This window comes from Mustela nivalis (genome assembly GCF_964662115.1).
Source record: "Mustela nivalis genome assembly, chromosome: 5".
NCBI classification, from domain to species: domain Eukaryota; kingdom Metazoa; phylum Chordata; class Mammalia; order Carnivora; family Mustelidae; genus Mustela; species Mustela nivalis.
Window position 1 is genome coordinate 89,404,684 of NC_139024.1, and position 25,610 is coordinate 89,430,293.

A 25,610-nucleotide genomic window follows, 5' to 3' on the forward strand; every position below is an offset into this window, starting at 1 on the left:
GGCTGCTATGCCGGGAGAGCCAGCCCTAGAGCAAGCGGTGGAATTCCAATGTGCTCCTGAGAGAGATGGCAGTGGGTGGAAAGGGCTGGGGGAGGAGCGGATGGCTGGGAGTCCTCTGAGGAAGGCAACCCAACTCACCTCCTCACAGCCCTCGAGCCAATGGCTGACGGCTGTCAACACAGGGCATGGGAACCCACTTGGCCCAGAAACTTCCTCTGGTGGCATTCATGCGGCCTATCACAAGCTGAGTGACTCAGTGCTCAAGAACTGGCTAGAAAGGGGCTCAAGCCCCCTGCACTTCTCAGGCAGTAAGTACACACCGAGCAGCAGAGTCCATGAACCTGGTTTATGACATTCTTTTGGGGAGAGTTCCTATGCCCCAGCACGAAGCGCTGCCCAAGGCAGTCATGAGACCACAGCTGCTGCTCAGGGACCCAACCACCTTCCCAGTGCTGCTGTCAGGCAGGCTGAGGGCACTGAAGTCGGTCCCACTGCCTCCTGCGTCTGCCACGCCTGCTGGAGAAGCTGGGCCGCCGTGGTGCAACAGAGCTGGAGTGTGGGAGCTCTGGTCATGTTTGCAGAGAGCCCAGTCAGTGATATAACACCAGAGGCCTTCCTGAGTAGGAGACGTTGTCTTTCAGGAGGGGTGACCCCACAGCCATACGCACTTTGTTCCAGCGGTGGCCTTTATTATAGATGGGCTTGACAGAGCGGGGAGACCAGCGGGTCAGGTACCTGTGGAGGGAGAGCAATGATGTGGCTGGGAGAGATGGGGGCCCACGCTGGAGCTGGGACGGTGGGTCATATCTCCTCAGGCCAAAGCCTTTCACCAGTTTCCCTTCTCGTGGAGCAGGGACTTTTCCTGGGAGCAACGGCTAAGTGTGCCGTAAACAGATGGGCTGGGCTCCTGCTGCCGCAAGCGTGTGTGGCCAGGGTCAGGCAGCCCAGGGCCATGCGCTTCCTTGATCTTTATGAGTTGTCAATTTTTGTGTGTATACTTGCTGGGGGAGGAGGCGGAGGAAGAGGCTGTCCAGAAAGCAGATCATTCCTCTCTGGCCTCAGTCATGGGGAGAGGAGAGGCTGATGTAAGGCCTGGAGAGATCCTTTCCTCTTCCCTACTTGGCTCACTCTGCCACTCTGGCCTTCCAGGAGCTCCCCTGGGTGGCCATCACTGATGTAGGACCCCTGCCCCTCACCCTCATAATGGGAGCCAAGGGTGAGGGCCTGTGGTATGGACCTAGCCCGGGAAGGTTCACATAAGCAGGAGGGGGTTGGGGAAAGATGGCTGCCGCCCACAGTCCTTTGGCCTCCTTTGGGGATGGCCAGGGCCCTGACAGTTCCCGGAAAAGTGGCTCATGCCGGCTGTGACTGGGGTTTACTCCATCCAGAATTGAAACTTGGATCCAGTCCAGAGAGGCCCACCCTTCATCCTGAAAGTTTAGCCATGGCAAAGCCAGGCTCCTCCCCGGCCTCCACTCTAGGCTGGGGTTCAACCCAGCTGCCGCTAGAGACCCTCACATGAGAAACTTTATCATTTAAAAAATTAAACACCTTGGTTGAGAATTTTTAGATAAAACAACAACAACAAAAAAAGACTACTGGGGCGCCTGGGTGGCTCAGTGGGTTGAGCCGCTGCCTTCAGCTCAGGTCATGATCTCAGGGTCCTGGGATCGAGTCCCACATCAGGCTCTCTGCTCAGAGGGTGCCTGCTTCCCTCTCTCTCTCTCTGCCTGCCTCTCTGTCTACTTGTGATTTCTCTCTGTCAAATGGATAAATAAAAATCTTTAAAAAAAAAAAGAAAAGTACTGATTCATACATTTCAACTGAGCTCCCCTTCCCTGGACCTTGGTTTCCTACTCTTAGCCCTATGCAAAGGGAACAGCTCTGAAGAAAGTAAAAAGCTGTGTGAAGTGCTGCCCTACACTTCAAGTGTGATGTGGACGGCGGCGGCGAGGAGGTGGGATGGACACATGACTCTCCACGTGTAACATTAATGTCAGTGCCCCCAATAGGAAGGCCTCTGTGCACTGGGTGGGGCCTACGGCTGGCTTTTCTCTGGTTGGTGGTGCTGGGACAACAGAAAAGGTGAAGGGAGGGGAACACCTGGCAGGTCCCGGAGTCAGCATCTCCCAGTTTTCAGAGGGAGTGGGGAGGAAGTAATGGGAGTGTGGGAGCAGGCTCCCTAAAAGGAATGTGCAATGAGATTACGGACCCCGGGAGGGCCCGAGGCTGACCAGCTTATCCAGAGATGCTGCCCTCAAGCCATATTCCCCCTGCCCTGGAGAAAGTGGAGGGATGCTAGGCTTCAGCTAGCCCCGGGCCTGATGCCTGTGCCACATGGAATAGCTGCTGACAGTGGGGTGGTGGTGGTGGTGCGTGGCCTGAGTGGCCTCTAGTTAGCTCTCTGGGGAACACTCCAGCTCTAGGAAAAACCAAGGTTCCTTCGTACCTCTCCTGAAGGGGCAGAAGAAGAAAGAAGCATGGCTCCTTAGGGCCCAGCAGGGTCTGGGCCAGTCCGAGGCAGCTCAAGGCCCTCTGGATGGAATCATCAAGTCCCTTGTTGCAAGACTATCACGCTCCTCCTAGCCAGGACTCCCCCTCCCCCTAGAGTGGCCTTTTGCAACCCAAGAGCCCCCACACATCATCAATCCTGTGTCACGTTAAAGGACACCGGATATATGGGAGGGAGCCTGGCCTTGCTTCAAAGGCTTGAGGGCAGGATGGATTGTGTCCTTAGGCAGGCTGCTGTCTCTTTACAAGTCAGACAGGAGGGTGGGCTCAACTTCCAAATGGTCCAGAGCAAAAGTGGGAAAGACAGGAAGAGGTTAATATGTCTTGCCTCACCAGGGCTGCTGGCGGATGGCCCAGCTAGCCATGTGGGAGATACAGGTGGAGATGGGCATGAGGCCAGGGCACTGCTGAGGTGTCAGTGAAGACCCAGCTCTGGCCCTGTGCCCCCAGTCCAGCCACCCGGAGCTGAAGTCGCCTGGCCTCCGACCCTCCGCGCCTGCATTCTGTCGGGTATCAGCCTTGGAGGTTGGCTGTGGATGGGTGTCTTGCTTTACTTCAACCATCTTTGGTCTCCTCCAGAGAGCACTTATAGTAGCAGCTGGACCGAAGGAAGAGGGAGGGGCATTGACAGGGCAAACAAAAAGAAAAGACCAGAATCGATTTTCTAGACCTGGATCTACTCTTGAGCAGGGGCTACTGCAGATCTGGGAGGACGTGAGTGTAGTCATGTCAGAGAAAGGGGTGGGAGCTCACCATAGAATGGCTGTTTTGAGGGTAAGACAGGAATCTGCTCCTATACCAGAGGGGGCCCCACTGCCTCAGCTAGAAGGCAGACTGACTGATTCCAGGGTCTGAGGGTGTTCCTCTGTTCTACAAAAGCCCAGAACCTCCCAGTCTGCCCTGGGCAGCTATACAAGTTAAGTGCATGACCCTAGGGAGTGACACGGAGGCTGAAGTTCCACAGTGCACAACGGGCATAGCGACACACAGTGGCTGCACCCCAAAGAGCCCTCCCCTTTCTCAGGCCTCACTCTGCCCTTTAATAACCCCACTGCTGGGATACTGAGAAGTTTGTAGAAGTGCTCTGACATTCCCATAGTAACCCAGTATGATGTCATAAACAGGGGATTAGCACATTCTAATACCCAACCGGCAGACCTTCTTACCCTCCCTGCCCCTGTGCGAAGTGCCCAGCTGGGATGGGAAGAGGAGCAAGGCCGAGGCCAGCAGGGGAGGCCACAGAAGTGTACCCAGGATCCCCCACAGCAGTGCTGGGGCTGAAGGGGGTGGATGCTCACGTGAGGAGGGATGGAACAGACAGCCAAGGGAGCACTCTAGCCTTCCTGAGCTGTGGGATGAGCTCTAGGAAATGGCATCCCCTGTGGACAGAGTACAGTGAGAGCTGAGGGCCTGCAGGGTGCTCCGGGGGGTAACGCCCGGCTTTGCTTACCGGTTGAGTTGGGGTTTGCTCTTCGGAACAAATCCTTCAGGAAGCCGAGGCCTGTGATTTGGGAATAGACCTGAGTGGAGACGAGAGCACATGTGGGATGGTCCTGCAGCTCCCTCTGCAGTTCTCGGGGGCAGAAAGGAAAGCCCAAGGGCGTGTGGGAGGTTGGCACTGGGGGGTGAGTTCAGCAAAGACTCTGGATGTCCCAATCTCTTCCAAGAGGGGCAGCTGGCAAGGGGTGGGTTGGGGGGATGGCGCCCATAGCCCTCTGTCTGCCTCTTTGCCCTGAGAGGGCCTTCTACCTGCTCGGTGTGCCATTTTCACACACTCCTCAATCTTGCGGTGCTCTTCCAGGCACAAGCCTGTGATCCTCCGAGGTAGCATGCCCCCGAAGGGCCGGATGAACTGACTGAGCAGCAGAACATCCTAGGGGAAATGGAAAACTGTAGTTAGCCAGCCGGCAGGCACTGGATACAGGGCACCAGGGCCTCATGGACTACACCAGAGGCCATCCTACCCCATAACCCAAAGGGGCTGATGCCCACCTAGGGAACCCACCACAGACCACCCCCTCCACATAGAGCCTTTGCATACTGGTCTGCCTTTACCCTAACACAACTGCAATCCCAAGTTGGTAAGATTTCCCAACCCCAGGGGCTTCTAGCACCTCCATGAGAATCTCTGAGAGATTAGAGAACAGATACTCCTCAAGAAGTGTTCCTCTTAGGAGCCCAGGCAGCATCTCTCCAGGTAATGAAAGGTCTGTTAGTCTCCTTGGAGGTGTGTCATAGATTTTCACTCAAGGGGGAGAAACCAGCACGTCTCTACCCCCATAGCCTATAGGCTACAGGCTGGAACACACACACACAGACCCGCCAGCTCAGTTCCCCTACAAGTGCTAGGCAGCACAAGAGCTGGGGGGGAAAGGATCGGTGGTGAAGTTAAAGAGCCACATCTTTGAAGGCCCCTGTGGCCAGATGTGAATGGATTCTTGGGCTTCCTTTGGACCACCAGACTACTTTGGACAAGGCAAGGGACACAAGGAGAAACAGTAAAAAATCAAACCAAAAGACCACCTCCCCCTCTACCTTTCATTGGGTGGCTGAGGGGGTTAATAAAAGCCACTGCTTCTCCGAGGAGATGGGGGCCCTGCTCACCGAGGGGCCTGCTGTGCCCAACTTCGCAGGCCTGTTCCACAAACCGATCTGCTGCCCTGGCAGGCGTCTCGCTGTATAGCCACAGATTTGTTTTAATCACTGGGCAGCTCCTGAGGGACCCGGGCCCCCAATTCCCACCCCTGTAATCTTTAGAATCTGGTGAAAAGAACTTGGACTGGATTATCCAGGACTAATAAACTGAGCCCGCAGCCCCAGCCCCCCACCGGAGGCTGCCAAGCAAGCTGACAGCTTTGTGCGGCTCAGGCTAATGGTGTCCTGAGTGGGAAGGGGTAAAAGGAAAACAACTTTAGCCTTTACCTCGGAGGGGATTGGATTTCGTCTGCTGGGTAAACAGAGCCAAGTCCATTTCCTGGAAACGGCTGGTAGAAAGAGTGCCCCACGGTGGTTAGGCGGGTGTGGACTTCACTACCCCATCTTCAGCTGGAATTCTAAGTTTACAGCCACAACCCCACTACCTTCTATGTTACAAGAAGTTGTGAACACTGCTCCGTGGTCTGCAGGTTTCCTATTACTCTGGGCAGCCATGAGCAGAAGGGCTGGGAGCGGAGTGGAAGGAGCGCGCCCCCTCCCTGCTGGGTGGCCCGGAGCCAAGGCTCCCAGCCCTGGAGATTAGTTGGGTCATTCTGTTCGGATCCCATGGGCATGTGGCCTCTCCTGCTCTCACCACCTGACCGGGATCTGTGCCCTTAGCCATCCCATTGCACGGAGCGGTACAGCAACAACTTGCAGGTCAAATTGGCCCAGAGCCTGCATCACCTGAAACCTAAAAATAGGGTGCTTAATGTCACCAACAGAACCCTGAAGGATAAGTATGGGTTTCTCCAGGGCTGCGTCATTCCCCCAAGCCCGCCCTGTTTCTAGAAACAATGGACAGTGGTCGTCAGGATAGTAGGCTCCGCCTGGGTTTTGTACCCCAGTTTATGGTCTGGCTCTGATACTAGCTGGGGGATCTGAGGCAAGTTCATCAACTTTTCCATACCTCTAAGTTCCTTGTCCAGAAACCAAGGACAAAAAAAGGAACTACTTCATAGGGCTATTGTGAAAACCAAGTGAAGGAAGGCCTGGCACACCCCAGGGCCTGACCTGGAGCCTGCACACAGTGTCACCCATTCTTATTCAGCACCATCATCTTTCCATGGAGAGAATGGCTCTAGAGGAGCTGGAGCCACCAGGGGTCTCTGCAGCTCCAGTACGGACGGAGACAGTAATGTGTCCCCAGATCACAGTGAGGACTCCCTGAATACACCCTCCCTAAAAGAGGAGGAAAGTCAAATCCAGAGCCTGATTCCATCTGTTGGGAACACACAGGGTTACAGGGCCCTGGTGGTCTGAACTGCATGCAACCAGCCGATGGCCTAAATTAGTGACTCTTCAACCCTGATGACACTGTAGAATCACCTGGGGAGCTTTCAAAACTAACCATGGCCAGGCTCCACCCAGACCAAATGCAGTCCACGTTTGCGGGTGGGGCCTGAGTATGATTTTAAAGCTCCCTGGGGTAGCCGGGGTTGAGAGCCACCGTCTTTGGTGGCAAAACGAGATGCAGCAGTGGCTGGGGCTGGGGCTGCCACTGAAGCGAACCAGCAACCGCGACCCCCATGGCACGCAGAGCTGGGGTCTGTGCACAGCTCAGCTCACCTCGTAGCCATACTTGTGCTTCAGGTTCCACCGGCAGATGGGGCACTGGCCAGAGGGGTTAGGGGGGTTTGGGCTTTCCTTGGGAGTCCCTGTTAACCGGCCTTCAACCTAGGAGGAAGAGAAAGAGCCAGTGAGGGAGAGGGCATGTGGAGCCTCAGATCCTTGAGCAACCCCCCAAATGTTGAGATGTCAGGGAAGCGCCTCTCTGGGTGCCTCATGGGAGTAGCTAATAGGTCTTTCCACCTCAGCAGTGGCGCTGGTTCTGCAGCTGCTGCATACTGGACCTCGGCGGGCCATGGAGATGTGATCTAGTGGCACACGAGCTTCGAGGCCAGTAGACAATGCTGGGGGCAAGAGGGAGGGGTTGGTTCTGTCAGCCAAATGCTACCTTTTCTTCACTGAAACAAAACACCAGAACGTTATGCTTCCCTCTCTGGAAAAAGTGATACACGCACATGGTAAGAAGTTTCAAACTGTGGAGGGGTACACAGTTAAAAGGAAGTCTCCCGGGGCACCTGGGTGGCTCAGTGGGTTAAAGCCTCTGCCTTTGGCTTGGATCATGATCCCAGGGTCCTGGGATCGAGCCCCACATTAGGCTCTCTGCTCAGCAGGGTTCCTGCCCCCCCCCCCCGCGTCTGCCTCTCTATCTACTTCTGATCTCTCTCTCTGTCAAATAAATAAAATCTTAAAAAAAAAAAAAGTCTCCCTCCCACCCCACACATCGTATCCTTCTCAGAGGAAACTGCCCTCCAGCTTCATCCAACAGAGGAAAGTCTGCTGGCAGTTCTCAACCAGGTGCCCCAGGGGACACTGGACAATGTTGGAGACATTTCTGACTGTCACAGCCGGGGCCTGGGGTGCTCGGGACATCTAGCCGGGAAGCTGGTAACCATGCTGCCAGGTCCAGGACAACCCCCATGACAAAGTCCTAGCCAGCCCCAAATGCCACCAGCGCCGAGGCAGAGAGCCCGCTCTGTGCCTTTACAAATGGGGACCACGCGTACTCTTGCTGCCTTCCTCTCTCTTTTCGAAACACACATGGGAAGATCTATTCCCCTGCCCGCCTCCTTGCTTTTATCATTTTGGATGTCACCGTTCAAATCCTGCTGAGGCCACGTGTGCAGTGACCTCTGCCACTGCTGCTGTATCCTGTGACACAGCCTTGGAATTACCAAGTGCCATAAGCCAATGATCTGGGAGGCGGCTCTAATTACAAGAGGGGGAGTGCAGAAAGCCTTGCTGATTGAAGCCGTGGATTATGAGAGGGAAGTGAGGAGAGGTCTGAGGCTTTGGGAGGGAAGCAATACTGTCTCCTGGGGCAGAAACTGGGAAAAGGGAAAGGGGGCTGTGCAGGGCATTGCTACCTGACTTTCTGCCAAGGCCACTGCAGCCATACCAGAAACGGAGAAGTGCACTAGGGAAAATGTGGAGGTGCAGGTTGGGTCTTGGGAGGGGGTTACAGTGGGCTTAGCAGGGGGGAGGGTGAACATTTACTGACTCCCCTGTGCCTGGCTTTGTGCTAATAACGGCTCAAACGTATCACCTCATCGCACCCCTAAGACCTTGTGAGGGAGAATTCAAGACCTTATGTTACAGATGAAAAAAGTAAGACCCCAGAAAGTGAGCAATGCCCAGTTAGCTGTGGTGGTGGCTCTCCACGGAGGCACGGATGGGCTTCCCTCCTCCCAATGGGTCTCACGGTGCCACGACATCTCCATGTTCATTTTGTAAATAGCAGATTGATGCCCCACATGAGAATACTCTATACTCAAAAGCCAGATCTATTTCTCTCCCCGAGCATGGAGTTCCTCGGGTGAATGCTTGTTTTGGCTTTGAATAAGGGAATCAAAAGAGGAGCCCAAAGTGGATGGGGGCCCCCTAAAAAGAACTGTTTTGAGGCTAAGCAGTGAAAAGGCTGAGGAGTACTCTGAGGAGGACCCAAAGAGAAAACCCTAAGGGCTCATCCTGGGGTAAGACTGCTTTGGGAAGGACTGAGCTTGGCTGGCTGCCAGAGGGGTTAAACCCCTGACTGACATGGAAGTTATGGAGGCTTCTGGGAGTTCTGTGGAGTGGCTGAGATTACTTGCAAGCATGGAAGGCCATGTGAAAACGTTGTCTTTTAGGGATTATAGGATAATCTAGGCCCCATGACTCCCCGGGAAAGGGAGGTGAGATGGGCCTGACCAGGGAAAGGGGGAAGTAGGTGGATGAAGAATGGTTCTAGCTTTTTAACCAACAGACAAGGCGGGGTGTGGCTAGTAAGCCCAGGGCCCAGAGAGTATCACCTTTGAATGGTATCCCTTAAGGAGTAGCTTGGTCTTTCTAGGCAGGCAAGAAAGGAGCTGAGATTCAGGCTTCTGGCCACGGGTCAACTTACTTGGGCTCTCTACTCTCACCACTGCCTTGGCTTCCCCTTTGGAAAACTGATTCATCCCCAGCAAAGGACATATCAGCAAAGACCTCTGAGACCTTATCATACGAAAGGCCACTGTGATCCAACAATGGATGCCGCAGTCCAGGCACAATGATTGTTCCTGATTCAACCACATGACAGCACAGCTTGAAAAACGTTAAAGACTGTGGATTTATGGTGACAGAGGGAGCTGCCCCTGACGCCAGGAGTCCAGTTTGGACTGGCCTCCCTTCCTCCCTCCCCCTCTCCCAGGCAGCTCCAAGCATTAAAGAGGCTGTAAGTGGCCAATTCGATGATACTTACTATAGTCGTCTTGCCTTCTTGGATCTCCACCACTACAGAGATAAAGGGGAAAAATCAGGTCAGCCATTTAATAAGGAACAGGGAGTTTCAAATAACAGCTCAAATTCTACAAATGCAGAAAATCGGAGCCTTCGGTCAGCACTCTCCCACGGTCCCCACCTGGGAAAGAAAGCGTGCAGGGTTCATCTCTGAGTGCCAAGGCTCTCTGCCCTTGAGGCTGGGTCGGGGCAAGCCCAGATGCCCAGGTAATACCATCTCTTTGGGATTAAGGGTCTCCACACTGTTTTTCTTTCTAAGCCGAGATTCATCCTGGTCCTAAACCAAGGGAATTGGCAAGATCTGGCTCTCCCGTGGCTGGCAGTAATGACCTCAGAGTTGGGCCGGGTGGGGGCAGAAGCATCTAAAAGACCTTCAGAAGTACCTACTGCGCATGTCCTTTCATGACGAGAATCAGACAAACATGGCTTCTGACCCTGAACAACGTGTAGTCTCCGACACATGCCGGAATCAGGACTGTGCTCCAGAGGCCCCAGGCCTGATAAGGGGTAAGACAAGCTCACTCACACAAGTTGGCCAGGGAAGCCATGCTAAAGCTCTGAGAGGAAGCTATGAGGGTTAAATCCTCAGCCATTCTCCACGCCTTCCCTGCAAGGTTGCACTGAGCTGTCCCTGGGAGCGAGTGGTGACAGGGGTGGCGGACAAGGGCCTGCAGACGTTGGCCCAGGCTAGTTTTCAGGAAAGCAGGGCAACTACAAACAGAGGGGGACTCCCTCAGCGCCCTACCCAGGAGAGACCTCAAGGGCAGGATAGTAAAGTCACACACATCCCTCAGGCTGTATGTATATCCTAGCTTACTCAACCAAGGGGAAGAATGACAACTTCAATAATATTCCAAGGAAGAACCAAGCCAATGGCACATGCTTGGAGAATGTAATCACACAAAGTTCTTAGAGAGTCCCCCTTGTTCTCTAGTTACTTCAGAAAGAGGGGAGCCGCTGCCGTCAGTGTGTGGGAACCAGCACGCAGCAGAGGCTGTCAACGCTAGCTTGCACCAAGACCACGAAATACTGGTCACTTCTGACTGCTAATCAATGCGACAGAAAACTCGGGTCTGCAGAGCTGGTAGCGAACTTGTCTCATACCAGCATACCAGCACCGTAGTGAAATAGCAGCCGGGTTCCCACAATTAGTTTTACTCAGCTTCAGCTGAGGCAAGAAGTAGTACAGCTTAGAAAGAGTCAAAGGCTGGGGTGCGGGAGGGGTTGGTGGGGTGGGGTGGGGGCCTGGGTGGCTCTGTCAATAGAGCGTTGGACTCTTGATTTTGGCTCAGGTCTTTATCTCAGGGCTGTGAGACCATGCCTGCGCCTAGCTCCCAGTGGTGGGGAATCTGCTTGAGTTTCTCTCTCCTTCTGCCCCTCCCCTCTCGTTCTCTAAATTAGAGAAGTCTTTAAGAAAGAGCCTAAGGTCCTTAATGTTCAGAATCTAGTGAAAGTTATGGACCCTTTCCTGGAAACACGCTGATGAGCGCACATACAGACTTGTGTCCCTAAACGGTAATGCTAGTTTTCTCCCAGTGGTGGCAGTACGTGATTTTTACTTTGTTCTTTATGCCTGCCTGGATTTTCTAAAGTTTTAAAAATAACATATACTGCTTCTGCAATGAAAAATAAACAGCAAAAAGAAAGAGAATGAATGTCTAAGAAAAAAGTGAGGCAATTCGAACCCAACTGGAGGCCCTCGGCAGCATCTATGATCACTGAGCTCTGTGACCAACACCTAATTGGACACAGACTGCCTGGAATTGTCCCCCATTTGTTTTCTGGGCAAGGCCATTCATAAAGCCTCATTACTCCAAAACAACCAACCTGAGAGCCCCTCAATGTTCCAAGTCCAGATATACACAAAGGAGCCAAGAAGGCCAGAAAGGCCCTGAGGCTCAATTCAAAGACAAACTAGTTCTCTCCCTGTAAAAGAAAATGCGTCACCTCACACACGGATCTACTTGTTCGGAACAGAGACGAGCATGAACGGGATGTGGGTAAGACTCAGCCTGGTGCTCAGTCAGGAGGCCAGCACAGCTGCGGGGCCATGGTCCTGGGATATGTCAATGTACCGACACGGGGGCACAGAAGCGGGCAGAGCCCCAGCTCAGCCGGGCTTCTGGGCACCCCAGAAACTTTGCAAAAACCCAACCTAGGAGAGGGATGGAAGGCAACCAAGTAAGCTTCAACAGGTGAGGGTGAAGTTTCTAAGAATCCGGGAGGAAACAAAAGGCGAGACACATTCCTGGTACCCCTCTAGCCAGAAGGAGAACGAAGGCCCGAAACACAAAGCGGATAAACATGTGGTTCCCCTCTCCGTGGAGGCACTTGGGTCCTAACCATGAGGTAAACAAATCTAACAAAACACACATCACTCCCGGCAAAGAACCAAACCCTGAAGTCATCCCACTGGCCCCTGGAAAAGAGATCAAAGCCTGTGGCCAGCTCCACTGCTCGCTAGCTCCCCACACAGCAACGCTGAGCCTGTGAATCATCTTTCCCCACGCCCGCCCGTGGGTAAAACAACAGGCAGATGCTTACCTACTACAGACAATCTGTCAGACCAGAAAGAAGGACCCCAGAACAAGACTGAGAGTGATCAGGGCGGTGTCTCAGTGCAGAGGCAGGAGGCCTGGCTGGAGCCTCAAGAAACCCTTAGATTTTAAGCCTCTGAAAACAGGAGATAGGAATCAAAATAGCATTGCTTTTCAGTGTGCATACAAAAATAGGTCAAAACCAAACAGAACCTGAGATCCATTTTGCCCCTGGCCTCCTCGCCACTCAAGACATGGGTAACCATGAAAAACTGGACTAAGACATTTAGGTAGTACCAGACACCTGGTTTAGAAAAAGGTAGAATCGCTCTAGTGTTCTGAGATACAGCTACTATGAAGTAGACAAAGGAAAGACATGAAACGAGTTTCTGGGCTAGAGTTAGGGGCAAATTTTCTACGACGGACACTTCTCTTGCACACGTCAAATAATCCGTCCCACGTGAGGCAACGTGTTTGCTGAGCACCCAGGGAGAGCACAGCCTAGTCCCACACTGTGGAGAGCTGCATCAGTCTCTGCCCTAGAGGAGAAAAGGGAGCGAAACCAAGTATGGGAACTTCACTACAATAAAAGTCCATGCCTCGTAAAGAGGCCCTCTGAGTACTTCAGTAAATACTCACTTAGGATGGGGTCCAGGGTGGCTGAACTGTAAGAGTCTAGCGCACACAGTGCCGGGGGGAGACTGCAGTGAACGCAGAAAGACCTCGATTGTCACACAAACACAGACTTGGTGAACTGCAGCAGTATGAAGACCCAACTGTTTCGTGAAGGGGAAGGGGAGACCCATGAATGATGTGGAGGGCGCTGCTGCAGGAAGTGCCCAGAGACCAAGTCCTTCTTGGTCTCTTTTTGATCTCTTCTTGGAAAAGATCCACGCAAACCAAGTCCCAAGCAGAGTAGGACAGAATGGAGCCACTGATGGCTAAAAGGCAGCACTCACAAGTCCTGGGGGAGGGATGGGGATTGGAGTATCTGTTTGGGACCAGTGCCTGCACTTCTGGCCCTCGACTACTTTTTTCAAACTCCTTCCCCACTCCCCTATGCTCATCTTCAATTCTACTACAAGTTCTCTGATTCTTTCATCACCTACCCCATTCTTTCCCCTGGACCTCTGAGGGCATGTCCCTCTGCACCAGGCTTCACCGTGCTTTTTCCACTAGAAGGTTCCTCTGGACTATGTCCTTTTTAGTCTTTAAAACCCCAACTCACACACTCCCCTCTCAAAGCTTTTAGCTACAGGGCTTCCCATCCTGTCAGGCGCATCCTTGTCTGAAATGTGAGGTCCTCCAGAAAGCCCTTCAGCTAACTGGAAAAGATGAAGAAAATTCCCTTCAGCCTTTGCACTAGCTTCTGATGGATGATTCCTGTTAATTCAGAGAGTCAGATGTGTTTCTGTGTTTTTTTCTTTTTTTAAAGATTTTATTTACTTATTTGACAGAGAGAGATCACAAGTAGGCAGAGAGGCAGGCAGAGAGAGAGAGGAGGAAGCAGGCTCCTTGCTGAGCAGAGAGCCTGATTCGGGACTTGATCCCAGGACCCTGAGATCATGACCTGAGCCGAAGGCAGCGGCTTAACCCACTGAGCCACCCAGGCACCCCAATGTGTTTGTTTTAGATACATTTCCTTCCCCAAAGCGATAAGGCAGGAATGAGATCTAACACAATCTTTCCCATAAAAAGCACTACATGGTCTTCAGCCAGTGAACTGAGGAGATCTTTCAGGTGGGAGAACCACAGGGCAGCCCTCCCCTGGAGCACCACAGCAGTCTTAGTGGTGGAGAGGGAGAAGTGCTAGCTCTGCTTCTGATGCCACCACTTACTGGCGGGTGATCCCGGGTGGCTACTGAACTCTTCTGGGCCAGATTTCCTCATGCAGAAAAAATGTGAATAATATCCACCTTTAAAGATTGTTGAGAAGATGGAATAGATGTATGTGGAAAGCCTGGCACAGTGCATGCAGCAGCCACAGACTAAAGCATGATTTCCATTTTTGTCTGCCTGCACCTCTCCTTGCCTTTGTGTGTCCCTCTGATCAAACTTTTGATTAGGCTTTCTCAATAGCAGCATAACTGGCATTTCAGGCCAGGTGGTCCTTTGATGGGGAGGCGGGTAGGCATCTTGCACACATCCCCGGGCCTCTACCCACCAGATGTCACCACTTGTGACAACAAAAATGCTTCTAGACGTTTCCAAATGTTCACAGGGACAACTGCCCCCAACGGAGAACACTGCTTTAGCCTAAGAGTCTCTACAGGCAAGAGCACAGAATGCAGGGCACCTGGGTGGCTCAGTTGGTTGGGTGACTGCCTTTGGCTTAGGTAGTGTTTCTGGAGTCCCAAGATTGAGTCCCGCATAGGGCTTCCTGCTTGACAGGGAGTCTGCTTCTCCCTCTTCTCATGCTCTCTCTCTCTCCCATTCTCTCTCCCAAATAAATAAATAAAATCTTAAAAAAAAAAAAAAAAGAAGCACAGAATGCTGGGTGTTCATCAACTCTGACTAAAATTAAGTAATGCTACTTGATACCCTGAAATGTAGGATGCTTGAATATTTTCAGTAAAACACCCAGCTTCCTATGCACAACTTTAAATTCTGTGTGTACAATACTGTTTGGGTGTCAAATATACTAGCCGGGACCAGTCAAAATTAACTATATATGTAATATTTTACACCTTGCACATAACAGGTAGTATATTAAGACAAAGTTTTTTTCATTTAAAGGCTCTGAAGACAGGTGGTTCTCAAGCAGAATAAAGAACACGGCAGTGCCTCCACACGTAAGATCACATCAATTCAATTAGTTAGCTTTTAGGTCTGACAGCAAGTAACAGAAGAGTTACCAACCCAGGTACTTATGGAGAGGTTCCAAGACCTATCTGATTATAGAGTCCATCATTTCACAAAATCTCCAACTGAAAAAATTCTAACCTCAAATACTCTTTTGAAAACAAATAGGCAAAAAACTATTCCTCTTGCTCATCCTCTGGGAACATAGCAAAGAATTGTTTTCAACTCTGAATTTCACAATGAATATGTAAATTACAGCTATTGGAGCCTGACACTTCGTAGAGACCCTCAAAAATGTTACAGGTATATGCTTATTTTGCAGCAAGGTACAGATGAACCATCTTACCATGTCCTTCCTATTATCAGCATGATTTTTTTTTGTATCTTTCTTTATTAGTAGATTAGTTTATCTAATATTAACCAAGCAGTATCTAGATTTTGTTCTTTCTAGTGTATGTTCCATCTAAATTCTTTTATTTATTTATTTATTAAAGATTTTATTTATTTATTTGACAGACAGAGATCAAAAGTAGGCAGAGAGGCAGGCAGAGAGAGAGAGAGAGGGAAGCAGGCTCCCCGCAGAGCAGAGAACCCGATGCGGGGCTCGATCCCGGGACCGTGAGATCATGACCCGAGCCGAAGGCAGCAGCCCAACCCACTGAGCCACCCAGGCGCCCCATGTTCCATCTAAATTCTTTCAGCATACCTATTTCCATTTCTTCATGAAATACCTCTTTGATTTCCCCAAGCTGGGACCCAGACCTCACTTCGCCTGTATCTGCTGGATGGAGGCCAAGTCCAGCTGGTTGTGGCTGGGCCTACCAGGAGCCCTGTCTATCACTGCTGTTTGAAAGCTAAAACAGCTTTCTTTCTGAGACAAATCCAATGGATTCCTCAATAGGTTCTTCTTTTTGGACTTTGCTGCTCCCTCTGACAACAATGACCGTTCTTGGGGCACCTGGGTGGCTCAGAGGGTTGAGCCTCTGCCTTCGGCTCAGGTCATGATCTCAGGGTCCTGGGATCGAGCCCCGCATCGGGCTCTCTGCTCAGCGGTGAGCCTACTTCCCCCCTCTCTTTCTGCCTGCCTCTCTGCCTACTTGTGATCTCTGTCTGTCAAATAAATAAAATCTTTAAAAAAAACAAAAAACAATGACCGTTCTTCTCCTCTGGGCACCTCTCAGCTTTAAAGGATACGTTGGGCAATACTATGCCAGAATCTTAAAAACAAACATACCGATGTCACTTCTTTTGCACATCACTCATCTATTTTGGTTTCTAGCAGTGCACAAAGGAAGGCCATGTCCTGACATAGCTTTTCACTCCTTGTCAGATTTCATCCTCTTATAAGCCTGTTCAAGACACATTCCCCTCATTAAAACTTCCAACTAGGTTTCTGTTTCTGGTAACCAAATCTCCCTGTAGCTAATCATGTAAATACCTCACTTGCATTTATTGGAGCGTATGCATGTCACCTCATTAGAACCTTACTTCTCAGGAAAAGGGCTGTATTTTCTCTTTTTCCAGGATCCTCTGACAGTCAGAAGCACAGTACTTAGCCTTCAGTAAGCTCCCAATTCAAGGCTAGAATCAGGCTGCCTTTCCAGGCTTATGACTAATGAAAAGGAGAACCACTATCCAGCATCTGTCGCTGCTTCACCTTAGCTTCTTTCTCTCTGGGAGACTAGCGGCAGGGGCAGAAAAAGCCGCCAGCAGAGCATTTTCATATGAGAAACTGGAAACGGAGGCCCTGGGGAGGATAGCTACACGTCCTTCCCTCATGGTCCAGGTTTGTTTGTTTGTTTGTTGTTTAAACAAGGGAGGAGGCAGTTAGGAGAATACGGAAAGCAAAACTAAAACACGCATACCTCTACCGAAAGCTTTCTGAATCCCAGGACGGGTTTCTTCCTGCTCCTGCTAACTAAGCAAGGCTTCCCCGTCCTTCCCCGCCCCCACCAGTGAGAACACTGCCGAGCGTCAAGATACTAACATCAAGGTCTGGAAAGTGCTTTCAAGCACCCCCGGCGCGCTAGCCTCTACCGCGTTTCAGAACCGCGCGAAAGAAAGGGTGGGAGGGGAGCACGGGGGCTGGAGAAAGCAACCTCCACTGCTCTCTTCCTCAGCCTCGGGAGGTGGCCGGAACCCAGGACTCACCTTCCCTGAACCCGCGAGCTGGAAGCCGCGCCCAGCTGGTTGCGATCGGGCCAGCAAGGAGCCCCCAGAGTAGCCGTCTACAGGGGTACACGAGCACACTGAGGGCCGCCATCTTGAAAAACAAACGGTGACCTCTTGTGCACTTCCGCTTCCGGAACGGCGTGTGCGCAGCCGCAGTGGTGAGCAGGAAGTGTGAGGTTGCGGGCTTCACGCTCCGATGTTCTTGCGCTTCCATTTCCCTCTTTTCTCCCGTTAGGGTTAAACCTAGAGATCTCTGTGTTAAGCCCGTGTTTTGTTCTGAGGGTCTAGCGCAGGTGTTCTAGCTCCGGTCTTGCTAGTCCTCCGAGTGTGTCAGGTCGCTTTCGTTCCCTCGCAGGCTTCCTTTGTAAAAATCACACACACCACCCCTGTTTACTTAAAACCTTTTTCTTCGACTCAAATGCGGATTTTCTGCTTCTTGTGGCTAAGGCTAGATCTGTGCAGTAGAGCTTGAAATTGTTGGGACTCTGGTTTTCGAACGTCAGGTATCAGGCTGACCTGGCATAGAATTAATGCATACCTTCTCCACCCATCTCCCTTTCCCCCACCCTCAAAAACGCACTTGTCTTTAATTCTCCTATACCTAACACTTCCTTTTGGCCCCAGCGCCTTCGCATAGCTATTTCCTCTACCTGCTCTTTGGCCATCTGCTAAACTCCTACTTACTTCTCAGAGCTCAGCTCAAAATTCACTTCCACATTAGAGTCTTCCTTCGCTGTTACTGGCTCTCAGAGCCAGATAACTCCCTTTCGGTACTTGGCATAATGGCATTTTACATCTATTTGTATTTTTGTCTCTCCACCAGACTGTAAACTCCGTGAAGGCAAAGATAGTTTTTTTTTTTTTTTTTAACTTTTATCTCCAGCGTTAATACTGTGCTGACACCTATATGTCACTTAAGTGCAGTATATAGTTGTTGAATGAGTGGAATCTACTTACAGGGTTGTTGGGAAGATTAGGTAAGACTTAAGTGCTCAATAAACAAAAGCTAATTAATAAGGCAATTATTGAGACGGCCCTTGGGCTAGGTACTTGTCATAGTTTGATATACTTTCATAATGAGAGGCTTGTAGTACTAAAAAGAAAACACAACTTTCCTCTTTTGGATTTGCGGAATATATAGGATGCTCCCCTAAATCTATACAAGAAACATAGGCAGCTCAATTCTTCCACCCTCCATAATAAACCCGAAATATCCTCCATAAACATACGCAGCTCAATTCTTCCACCCTCCATAATAAACCCGTAATATCCTCCATATTCTTTTCCACCCTTCATAATAAACCCGAAAGGGGATTTTCTAGTTATCCCACTCTGATTCATAGATGGAAAAATCAGGCTCATTAAATGGCAGAGTATTAAATGTTTCCTGATAAAGGGGAGGGAAAGAGTCCCATCTTCTAGTTGGGACTGCAGAACAGCTGCTCCATGGGGAGCTTGAGTGATATCACCATAGACAAGGAGGACAGTAGAAATATGGCTTGGGTTACCATAAAACATCACATTCAGCAAAGGCAGATCCTGGAGAAAAAGATCAGTCTGGGTGAATGAAACAGACATGTGAATTAGGAGTGGAGGAAAGGGTTTTGGTGGGGTATTTTTTAAGATGTCCTGACTAGGATCAGGAAAACCTTGGCTTTCTCTATAGCTACCACTTTCCTTCTGTATGATGACATTGAGCCCTTCCTGCTTGTACCACATCCCCTGTTTCTTTATAAGTCCCCAGCTTCTGGTGATCCAGTAGCAACAAGGGCAGTAGGAGAGCCCCTACCCAGAGCTTATTTTTGGACACAGTGAGCTAAAGTATTTGAGTGTCAACCCTCTCTTCATTATCTTATCCTGACTTATTATACTCAATTTTTATTTTAAGAAACAACTTGTATTTTGGGGTGCCTGGGTGGCTCAGAGGGTTAAAGCCTCTGCCTTCAGCTTAGGTCATGATCTAAGAGTCCTGGGATCGAGCCTGGCATTGGGCTCTCTGATCAGCAGGGAGCCTTCTCCCCCCCCCCCCCGCCTGCCTCTCTGCCTACTTGTAATCTCTGTCTGTCAAATAAATAAATGAAATCTTTAAAAAAGAAAAAGAAACAACTTGTATTTTATACAATGACAAGTAATGTCATTATTGTAGAAAAGAGAAAACAGTAAAGTAAAAAGAAAATATATATCACCATTAATCCAGAGATTAACACTACATTTAGCAAAATAAAATAATAATGAAATAATACCTTGCTTTTCAATATCTTAGTTTTCTAAACCTATTTATTATTAGTCCCTACATGAAAAAAAATTATTTGAGACCAGATTTTGCTCAGGAGACTAGTTTAAAAAATTATAAAAATAAAGAATAACCTGTATAAGAAAGTACACAAATTCTGGGGCACCTGAGTGGCTCAGTTGGTTGAGTGTCTGCCTTCGGCTCGGGTCATGTTCTCAGTGTCCTGGGATCAAGCTCCGAGTGGAGCCCTGTGTCAGGCTTGGAGTCTGCTTCTCCTTCTCCCCCTGCTCATGCTCTCTCTCTCAGTCTCTCCCTCAGTCAAAGAAATAAATAAAATCTAAGATTTTATTTGTACTATTTGTGCTAAGGAGTACAAGCAGCCAGAGCGAAGTGGAGAAGCAGGCTCCCTGATGAGCAGAGAGCCCGATGTGGGACTTGATCCCAGGTCCCTGAGATCATGACCTGAGCCAAAGGCAGATACTTAACCGAATGAACCACCCAAGTGCTCCCCCCCAAAAAAATCTTAAAAAAAAAAAAAGAAAGTATACAAATTATCAGTTTGTAGCTTGATGAATTTTTACACAGGGAATACATTATCCACACCACTAAATAGAACATTAATAGCAGTTTGGAAGACCCCCTGGTGTCCCCGCCCAGACATTATTTCCTCTTCAAGGTAATCATTATCCTAAATTTTTAGCATCATAAATTACTGTTTCCTTATTTGAACTTTGTATAAATAGACTCTTACAGAGCATGTACTCTTTTGTGTCTTCTTTCACCTGCTCATCAATATGTTTGTAAGATTTATCCATATTGTTATGTACACTTGCCATTTATTCGTTCCCGTTGCTATAGAATGTTCCACCGTGATTATACCTGCTGTTTCACCTTCCTCTTGTTAATAGGATTTAGATACTTTCCAGTTGGGACCACTACAAATAGCGCTGTGATGAACAATCTTCTGTATGATTTTTGTGAACACAGGAACAAGCATCCCTTAGGACTTTATCTAGAAGTGGAACTGTTGGATCATAGTGTATGCATTTATTTAGATACTAGATAGTAGATACTGTCAAACAGTTTATTCTGGTACCATTTGTGTATAAGAGTTCTAGTTGCTCCATATAGTTATCAATATTTGATATTTTTTATACTTTTCATCTTGATCATCCTGGTGAGTATGTCACAGGATTTCATTGTGTATTTAATTTATATTTCTTTGGTGCCTAATGAAGATGAGTCATTTTTCATATGTTTATAAGCCATTTAGATATTTTCTTTTGTAAAATGTCTGTTCAATTCTTTGGCCCATTTTATACTGGGTTGCCTGTATTTTTCTTTTCTGTTTTCTTTTCAATGAAGCAACTTAAAAAAAAATAAGATTTTTATTTATTTATTTGTCAGAGAGAGAGAGAGAGGGAGAGAGTGGAAAGCAGGGGGAGAAGGAGGCAGAGGGAGAAGCAGGCTCCCTGCTGAGCAAAGACCCTGATTTGGAACTCCATCCCAGAACTCTGAGATCCTGACCTGAGCTGAATGCAGATGCTTAACTGACTGAGCCACCCACACATCCCTTCCTGTATTTTTCTTATTGATTTGTGGAAGTTCTTTATATATTCTGGATAATTGTCCTTTGTTGGACATAACTATGGCAAATGTCATCTTCCTCTCTGAGTTGCCTTCTGTAGTATATATATTTTTAAAATTTTATTTATTTATTTGACAGATCACAAGTAGGCAGAGAGGCAGGCAGAGCGAGAGGAGGAAGCAGGCTCCCTGCTGAGCAGAGAACCTGATGTAGGGCTCGATCCCAGGACCCTGAGATCATGACCCGAGCTGAAGGCAGAGGTTTAACCCACTGAGCCACCCAGGCACCCCTGTAGTATATTTTTTTGATGAGCAGTATTTTAATTTTTTAAAAGATTTTATTTATTTATTTATTAGTGAGAGAGAATGAGTGAGAGAGCACAAGCAGTGGGGAGTGGCAGAGGGAGAAGCAGACTCCCTGCTGAGCAGGGAGCTCAGTGTGGGGCTCTATCTCAGGGCCCTAGGATCCTGGCCCAAGACAAAGGCAGACACCTAACTGACTGAGCCACCCACGCACCCCTTAAATTTTTAAAAAATTTTTAATACAGTGTAATTTATCATTGTTTTCTTTTGTAGTTGGTATTTTTGATATTTTAAGTAGGCTCCATGCCCACCTTAGGCTTGAACTCATGACCGAGAGATCAAGAATCACACACAATCAACTGAGCCAGTGTGTGTCCCTTTGGTTTCTTTTTTTTTTTTTTTTTTTAAAGATTTTATTTATTTATTTGACAGAGAGAGAAATCACAAGTAGGCAGAGAGTCAGGCAGAGAGAGAGAGAGAAGCAGGCTCCCGCTGAGCAAAGAGCCCGACGCGGGGCTCGATCCCAGTACACCGAGATCATGACCTGAGCCGAAGGCAGCGGCTTAATCCACTGAGCCACCCAGGCGCCCCGTCCCTTTGGTTTCTTATTTAAATTTTTTCCTCCTCAAAATCATGCAGATGTTCTGTTTTTTTTTTTTTTCCCTCAAAACTGTATTGTTTTACCTTTAAATTAGATCAAAACTCACCTGGAATTGTTTTATTACATGATCTGAGATTGGGATTAAGACTCATTTTTTTCCCATTAGCAATATTTAACTGACCTGGCACCATTTATTAAAAGCACCACACATTCCCCCATCACATTTTATCTAGTCTAGATCGGTCTCTGGAGTTTCTATTTGGTCTCTTTTTCTGTCCCTTAGCATTATTTTAAATGGCTGTATACTATTTCATTGTCTGAAAGTGTCATTACTTAATCAGTCTCCAGTTGCTAGGAATCTAAGTTGCTTTTACTTTGAACATATTTTCTAAGACCTATCTCCCTACTCCAAAAAAAACATTTTCTATTTCATCAGTGATTCTTACATACTCTGCTACCCAGCTGGGTGTGTTGTGGAATTTTTTAAAAAAGATTTTATTTATTTATTTATTTATTTATTTATTTATTTATTTGAGAGAGAGAGAGAGCTCAAAGAGGGGTGGAGGAGGAGGAAGAGGGAGGGAGAGAGAAAATCTCAAGCACACTGTGCACTTAGCTTGGAGCCAGATGCAAGGCACGATCCCATGACCCTGAGATCATGACCTGAGCCAGAACCAAGAATTGGATAACTGACTGAGCCATCCAGGTGCCCATGGATTTTTTGTTTGTTTGTTTGTTAAGTAAAACTGTGGGGGGCACCTGGGTGGCTCAGTAGTTAGGTGTCTGGCTTCAGCTCAGGTCATGGTCCCAGGGTTGTGGGATCGAGTCCCACATCAGGCTGCCTGCTCGGCGGGGCGCTGCTTCTCCCTCTCCCATTCCCCCTACTTGTGTTCATGCTCTCTATCAAGTAAATAAATAAAATCTTAAAAAAAAAAAAGTAAAACCGTGGTGTGGAATAAGAGGGAGTGAGGGCCCTTCTCTGGGGGCTGCAGAATGATAGCTGCTATGCAAAGGAAGGGTCTTTTCAAGAGCTGGAGTCTCTGGGGCTGTTGGCAGAGTCACTCTGGTGCCTGGGTCGGGCTGTTTGTAACTGCATTAGCAGTCCTGGACCCCGAAGAGCAGAGTGACCCTGGGATGCATGGAGATGAGATAAGGGAGGCTGCTGAACCAGCCACTCCTTAGCTGAACAAAATTTCTTATCCATCCCTTCTTCTGAGGAGCCCAGATCCCTTGCTTCCAGCCCATTTGCTAGGGAAATCTTCCTTCTTTTGTCCAGTACTTGTCCTGGATCCTATATCTTAAATCTGGAGATAACTCACATCCCCAGTAAACTGTCCTAATAAAGGTGTTTGGGGAAATGTTCACAAGGGATGAGATTAGAAATGCTCATTTTGCCAAGAGAAACTTAAACTAGCAGCAGAAACAATCTGGTCTAGAGACTTGCTCCCAGCCACCAGGCCAGCCAGATGGGGCCAGAGCAAAGACAAAACACTGGGAAGCCATGGGTGGGTCAGCCTGTCTATGGCCTCAGGGCTAAGGAAGTTCTGGTCCCAGCTGGGGATGAAGATGTTCTTCCTGCCTTCCTCCCACCTCACCCAGGAAGAATGGGTTGGAGCCAAGAGCCACACAGATGTTCTCCCGTGAATGACAGAGGCAGTGAAAAGGCGCAGGAAGGTGGAGAAGGCTGATCTGCTAGAGACCAAGGTGGGAGGGGGCTGCAAGAGAAGCCAGGGGAAAGGGCTCAGGGAGTGAATGACTGTCATGTTTGCTTTCTCCTAATTAATGTGGTTTCCTTACAAACCCCTGCTGATTCCCAGCTGGTTGACTCAACCATAACAACACGTGGCCGGCCCTGCCCAGGCCGGGAGCCCAGCCTGTGAGCCTCCCAAGAAGGGTCTGGTTTCATCTTCCGAAGCTGCCCCTCCTCCCCAACTGGCTTTGTGCTGCTGAGGGAAAGGACAGCCCCTCAGTGGGGAAGCGTGAGAAGTTGGGAGGGGACAGCCAGAGACTGCTTGCTTTGGGCTCCCCTCGCTGCTCACCTGTGTTTCCCATGCCTTTAAAAAAGGGCAGTTTCTTGCTGGTCTGGCTGGAGTGTTGCCTCCAGACAGGTATGAATGAGAGTGGGTGAGGAAACCTTGGGCAAAGAACCCTGCACTTAGTGGTGACCTCTCTAGGCATGTGCCCTGTTTGACTCAAGGAGCCTAGAAACAACTAGGCTATGTCTAGGGCCCTGGGCAAGTCAGTGTTTTCCATCAGTTTTTCAGAGTTGCGCCTCTTTCTCACTGGGACTTTTATTCTGTCCAAGTTATGTGTCTTAACCCCTCATTTGTTCATGGATTCATTGGGCCAGCAAGTATCCACTGAGTGCCTACTATGTGCCTTTCACAAACCAATGATTACATACACCAGGGGAGACTCTTGAGTTGTGAAAACTCTTGTCTGACGAAGAAACATTATGTGACCTGGATGATTGCCCTGGGACCTATTTTCTTCCTCTCCTCTTCCCCCGCTTTTTAAAAAAACATTTTCTACTAGTAAAATAAAATATGTTCAGAAAAAGCACGTAAAACTTAAACGTACCATTCAATGGATTAATTACAAGGCAAAACGGATTCGTTTCCAGGCTGGATCTCTAGGGCTGGTGCTGTCTCAACAAGAGCTGGAGGGAGGGGGTGTATGAAAGAGAAGTGAAATTGGTGAGACGTAGCTTTAGGAGCCTTGAGGACCCCAAAACCTTTCAGGAAAGTGAGGCCAGAGGAAGGAGGTCCCAGACCAAACTGCCAGAGGAGACAAAGTCTGCCGAGCCCTTTGAGTGTATCCCCAGGGCACAGGCCAAAATCTTCTCCAAGAGAGTGCACCCTGGTAGGGGTACCCAGAGCTCAGCTGGCATTGGCCTCACCCCAGCTCAGCTAATGGTTGGGGCCAGTGAGACCCGCTCAGCTCAGTGTCCTTGCAAATTAAGCCATCCTGGCTGTGGCTGGAGCTTTGTGCAGAGGGTTGGGTGCCCCTTCGGAAAGGGTCTTCACATCCCTGTCAGGCTGAGGAGCTCATCAGATTTCTTTCTCTTGGTGCTTGAATCCAGTTCTTGCATAAGGGGGAAATTTTTACCTTTTAGAGCACTTTAAACCTATTGGCATATTTTTTTTTTTTAAAGATTTATTTATTTATTTGACAGAGAGAGATTACAAGTAGGCAGAGAGGCAGGCAGAGAGAGAGAGAGGAGGAAGCGGGCTCCCTGCTGAGCAGAGAGCCCGATGCGGGACTCGATCCCAGGACCCTGAGATCATGACCTGAGCCGAAGGCAGCGGCTTAACCCACTGAGCCACCCAGGCGCCCCCTATTGGCATATTTTTGCGAAGAGGGACAAAATGGTGTCCTGGGCAGATGCTGTCCCCTGCTTGCACATGGGGGACACATACAAAAACAAAAGGGAAGAGCTGCAGCCTGAAAATGAGCCTCTGCTCTACCCGCTGGCCACCTTAAGTCAGTAATGCTCTCTAGGCCTCAGTTTCCCCCTCAGTAAGGAGTTCAGTCTGGTTCTAGAATTCAGATTCCATAAGGAGACAGAATGAGAGAGTCCAGTCCTTAGTTTGGGCTCCCCTCTCTGCTCCTGTTCAGAGATCTCACTCTGACCGGCTCCCACCTTGATGCTGCTAAGTTCGAAATCCATAGCCCTGCTCCAGCCTGAGCTCCAGCCTTTGTCTCCAACTGTCTACAGAGATTTCTTCTGTTCTTCCTAAGGAGTGTCAATGTGCACCGTGTCCAGGTGAGGCCACCGCCACCTTCTGGATAACTGTCAGCACGTCTGTCAGTCTCCCTGTCACTCAGAGTCACCGTCTACTGTCCC

The 25,610-nt window shown here is 49.3% G+C and overlaps 1 protein-coding gene and 1 long non-coding RNA gene across 2 annotated transcripts; both read right to left on the reverse strand.

Annotated features, from left to right (window-relative positions):
* Positions 1 to 331: 331 nt before the first annotated feature.
* Positions 332 to 17,595, reverse strand: MRPS18A (mitochondrial ribosomal protein S18A). Its single transcript, XM_082733156.1, has 6 exons — positions 17,019 to 17,595; positions 9,491 to 9,522; positions 6,775 to 6,882; positions 4,261 to 4,384; positions 3,962 to 4,031; positions 332 to 735 (listed from the first exon to the last, which is right to left on the reverse strand). Exons 1-6 carry the CDS (start codon positions 17,251 to 17,253, stop codon positions 591 to 593), a joined length of 714 nt encoding a protein of 237 aa, XP_082589282.1. The 5' UTR covers positions 17,254 to 17,595; the 3' UTR covers positions 332 to 590.
* Positions 5,108 to 5,876, reverse strand: LOC309866004. Its single transcript, XR_014312366.1, has 3 exons — positions 5,801 to 5,876; positions 5,434 to 5,495; positions 5,108 to 5,186 (listed from the first exon to the last, which is right to left on the reverse strand). It is a non-coding gene; the product is annotated as an uncharacterized lncRNA (long non-coding RNA).
* Positions 17,596 to 25,610: the final 8,015 nt, after the last annotated feature.